At 41.5% G+C, this 4902-nt stretch overlaps 1 protein-coding gene across 1 annotated transcript; it reads right to left on the bottom strand.

Annotated features, from left to right (window-relative positions):
- Positions 1-3875: 3875 nt before the first annotated feature.
- LOC101028657 (alpha-1,3-mannosyl-glycoprotein 4-beta-N-acetylglucosaminyltransferase-like protein MGAT4E) lies at positions 3876-4688 on the bottom strand. Its single transcript, XM_010349000.3, has one exon. The coding sequence runs from the start codon at positions 4686-4688 to the stop codon at positions 3876-3878; it is 813 nt and encodes a 270-aa protein (XP_010347302.3).
- Between the last annotated feature and the right edge of the window lie 214 nt (positions 4689-4902).

The following is a 4902-nucleotide window of genomic DNA, read 5'->3' as shown; positions in this document are numbered from 1 at the left end:
TCTGCTAAGCCTTTAATTTCTTTTTTTTTTTGAGATGGAGTTTCGCTCTTGTTACCCAGGCTGGAGTGCAATGGCGCCATCTCGGCTCACCGCAACCTCCGCCTCCTGGGTTCAGGCAATTCTCCTGCCTCAGCCTCCGGAGTAGCTGGGATTACAGGCACGCGCCACCATGCTCAGCTAATTTTTTGCACCATTAGTAGAGACGGGGTTTCACCATGTTGACCAGGATGGTCTCGATCTCTTGACCTCGTGATCCACCCGCCTCGGCCTCCCAAAGTGCTGGGATTACAGGCTTGAGCCACCGCGCCCGGCCTAAGCCTTTAATTTCTATCTCATATTATTTCCCTATCTTTTAATCTGTGCTGTATTGTGGATAATATCTTCAATTATATACTAATTTTCTATTTGATTGCATCAAGTCAGCTTTTTAACTTGTTCATTGGTTTTAAATTTCAGTTATAACATTTTTTCCTCTTTAGTTCTATTTATTTATCAAGTTCTCTTTCTCCTTTTTTAAGTTTCATATTCTTAAATAGTCAGTGTTGACTTTTACTTTTATTTATTTATTTATTTGAGACAGAGTCTTGCTCTGTTACCCAGGCTAGAGTGCAAAGGCACGATCTCAGCTCACTGCAACCTCCACTTCCCAGCTTCAAGCTATTCTCCTGCCTAAGCCTCCCGAGTAGCTGGGACTATAGGCGCCCACCACCACATCCAGCTAATTTTTGTATTTTTAGTTAGAGACAAAGTTTCACCATATTGGCTAGGCTGGTCTTGAACTCCTGACCTTGTGATTTGCCTGCCTCAGCTTCCCAAAGTGCTGGTATCACAGGCATGAGCCGCCATGCCCGGCCAACTTAAAAAAAAAAAATGTTAGTAGTTATCTTTAATTCTGTGTATGGCATTTCCAATATTAAAGTCTTTTCAGCTCTGCTTCTAATTCTTTGTTTTTTTGCTTATTCTGGAATTGGGGGGGGGGCTTATTTCCTTGTGTGTTTGCATTTTTATTTTTATTTTTTTTACCATAAACTTATGTTTTGTAGAACTTTGAGGAGATTCTGAGTCCTAGATTCCTCTGAAAGATTTGTGTTTGTTTTTTCCAGGCATCTTGAGGAGTGCTACACCTTGGATTGTGACTAATTTAAAATACAATCTTGGCTGGAGACTTTTGGGAGCCCCTGGTCATGTTAATTTGAGTGATTGCAAATCCACATAAAGAACAGTTTATGATTAGGAGTTATCAGGGAAGATTATCTCTTAATAGTGCAAAGATAGAAATAGGTAAAATTTATTTTGTCTGTTTTATGGTAGATGTTTATTTTTAGCATCCTGAGATGAGTGTGTAGTCCTTTGATGTTGCAGCTTTACATTGTGGTCTCATATTATATTTGATATCTTGGGGAATCCATGGCATTTTCTCTTGTTCCATGCAACTCAAATAGCTGTTTTTTTTTTTTTTTTTTTTTTTTTTTTTGAGACGGAGTTTCGCTCTTGTTGCCCAGGCTGGAGTGCAATGGCGCGATCTCGGCTCACCGCAACCCCCGCCTCCTGGGTTCAGGCAATTCTCCTGCCTCAGCCTCCTGAGTAGCTGGGATTACAGGCACACGCCACCATGCCCAGCTAATTTTTAGTATTTTTAGTAGAGACGGGGTTTCACCATGTTGACCAGGATGGTCTTGATCTCTTGACCTCGTGATCCACCCGCCTCGGCCTCCCAAAGTGCTGTGATTACAGGCTTGAGCCACCGCGCCCGGCTCAAATAGCTGTTGAAAAAGGAGCTCAATATTGCAGGTGCTTGGTTAATTGCTTCAGGGCAAAAGGCAGCTTAAGTTCTTATCTACCTACCTGGGTTCCTATTTTGTTTACCTTTTTTGGTCTCTGAGATTTATTTTCTTTTCATTTCAATGGTAAACTGAAAAACAACTTTTAAGTATTGCATGAAGTATACTTAGTTATTTGAACCAGGAGTGTTTTCACAGGGTTCATAGTCATACAAATTGCCAGTAACAGAATCCTCCATGTTCTTTTTATAATTATACTGAATAGAAATGTATGAATGAATAATTTTGTGTATATTGTATTGAAGCTTGACTTTTTTTTTTTTTTTTTTTTTTTTTGAGACGGAGTTTCGCTCTTGTTACCCGGGCTGGAGTGCAATGGCGCGATCTCGGCTCACCGCAACCTCCACCTCCTGGGTTCAGGCAATTCTCCTGCCTCAGCCTCCTGAGTAGCTGGGATTACAGGCACGCGCCACCATGCCCAGCTAATTTTTTGTATTTTTAGTAGAGACGGGGTTTCACCATGTTGACCAGGATGGTCTCGATCTCTCGACCTCGTGATCCACCCGCCTCGGCCTCCCAAAGTGCTGGGATTACAGGCTTGAGCCACCGCATCCGGCGACTTTTTTAATTTAATGTTGTGTCTTGAGATCTTTTCAAGTTGTATATAAAATCTTTTTCTAATACCAAGCTACGTAATTCAAATAAACTGTATTTGAAGACAACTAGAAAAGCTGAACAAAATATATAAAGCATTTGATTTAAAGCAACAGTGAAGTAATAAGGTAAAGAAGAATCATCAGGCCAACTCAAAAAAAGGTTTCTGCTGGCTAAATAAGCCTCCATTGGAATTTTAAAATGGAAATTCCACCCACAGCATTTTTTTGCTTTTATATTATTGGCCAATCTAAATTTCAGGAAACATGGGCATTTTCTTCTTTTTTAAATGTACACATGGTCTCCCGTGACATTATTCTGTTTCTAACAAAATGGGAGAATAAACATTCTAGTGAGAGGCAACTGGCTAGGCACAAATATATTTTTCTGCAAGTTTAACTTTAGGAAAAATTTCAAAAACAAAAGAAACTACGAAACACCTCATTTGTGTTTTTATTGGGGTTCATCAATTTATTCAATTTAGAGAGAATTGATATCTGTGTCACATTTCATTTTAATTACTGATTTTTGCTGTTAAGTCCCTTGCTGGTATCATCAATGTTTACTTCATCTTATTATTCATGCCGTCTTTAAAAGCATCCAACACTAAGTATGCATCCAGATATTTGCTGATTAGATACATGAAAGAATGTGTAATCCTAACTCTTTATTTTCCAATGGAAATAGAAAGATTCTGCTGTAAGTAACATTGTTTCTTCCCTTAAGAAGATTACAGCTGCTGGTTTAGCTATTTTTAACTTTTTAGGAGAAGATATGGAACATCTCAGTGCTTGAATCAAAGTAAAGTATCCTCTCCTTAGAAAAAATGGACATATGAGCCTACAGCAAATTTTGCACATAGTTCTAGGAAATTAACAGATACTTGAAGCATCCATTCCTTAAACCCAGCTCAGCAAACTTTGCTCTGTAAAGATCTCAACCTTGCTACATTGAAGGTTTGGGTCTACAGATGTGAACTAAAGTCAGTTCCACCGTCATGAATATACTATTAAGACTATTACCAACTCTAGATAGATCAATAATTCCCTTAAAGAGAGATCTGAGGATGTTATACCTGTATATAGACAAGAACAAGCCAGGTCATGGTGACACCTTCCCTCTCTCTGGCCCTTGGAAGCCAGAAGGATGTTGTCTTGTCTTCACCCTTCATCAGACTGTGTCATCTACCTTAAAACTCATCATTAGGGGGACACTGCATCTCTTCTTGCCCAGGACAGTCCTGGTTTGTACCTATCGTTCTAGTGTGGTTTTTAAAGAGTGCTTCCTTTCACTTTCAAAAGTGTCCTAATTTGAACAATAAATTGTATGCACCACCCTATTAAGAATGAGCAGCCCTTGATTGGTGTGTAAATTTATTTCTTCCCAACCACATAGATTCCATTCTCAAAGGCAGTTCTTTCAGAATCCCCACTGTGCCCTCTATTTCTCTTCTTCCTCAGTCTCAGTCCAGACTTTGATCTGCCTGATCAGGAGCCAAGACTCTTGAGATGCCAACACCAGCAGTCGGATACAACTCAATTCTTCCACAGACTCTTTTTCAGAAAATACTATCTGGTCCAAATTCCCTCCCACCAGTGGCCCTAGCAGGGCATAGCGAGTGCAGCCTTTGGGCTCCTCCTGGGGATCATAGCCCAGTTCCACTTGCCCCTGCTGCAGTTGGTACCTCCCTTCTTTGTCAGAGCCTGTTAGCACCGCTATCCGGGTGACTCTTTGTGGCCTGTCCAGAATCACTGTCAAGTAGTTTCCTTTTAAAGGATCTAAGGTAGAGTAGCCCTCCTCGTTCAGTATATAAGCGTATTGTGGAATCACAGACAATATTGATACCATGTCAGTGAGGACAGTAGCAGCAGGGTTGTCTGGTTCACCAAAGACCTTATCCTTCTCCACGGGAAAGCATATGTCGCCAAACACAGAATAATCAGCTGTGTGGTGGAAGACAGAGGGACTGAAATGAATAGGAACAGTCTGGGCCAAGAGAAGACGAAATTCAGACAGAAGCAAGTGAATAGGAGTGTCCTTCTGGAAGAGGAGGAAGAAAGCTGTCAGGCGGGAGAGGTCACTGGTGTGGAAAACTCTCCCAGAGATGCTCAGGTGGGCGAACTCCAGGATCACCCAAGGTAGTTCTTTCCAGGCTGATAATGCCAAAGAGATGGCAGCAACAAATTTAGGGGTGCAATGAATATGATCTTCCAACAGTAGAAAGTAATCAGAGAGGTTGCTGGCAAAGTTCATGAGGAGGGCATGATCTACTTTCTGCCTGGAATAGAGGGCTTCACAGGGTGATGAGTGATTAACGTCACTCAGATCTCCTGGGAGAGGAGAGCCACCGTGGATCACCAGCAGCTTCCCTGCCCCAATCTGTGATGCGAAGAGACCTGAAATATTGGCAGCTGTTTTGCTGAGCCACTCAGGGTCAGGACCTGACAGGTGGACCAGCACCACGATA

This window comes from Saimiri boliviensis, chromosome 14, assembly GCF_048565385.1.
Source record: "Saimiri boliviensis isolate mSaiBol1 chromosome 14, mSaiBol1.pri, whole genome shotgun sequence".
Taxonomy (NCBI): domain Eukaryota; kingdom Metazoa; phylum Chordata; class Mammalia; order Primates; family Cebidae; genus Saimiri; species Saimiri boliviensis.
The sequence above is the reverse complement of the archived record's forward strand: the minus strand, read 5'-3'. Positions and strand labels throughout refer to the sequence as shown.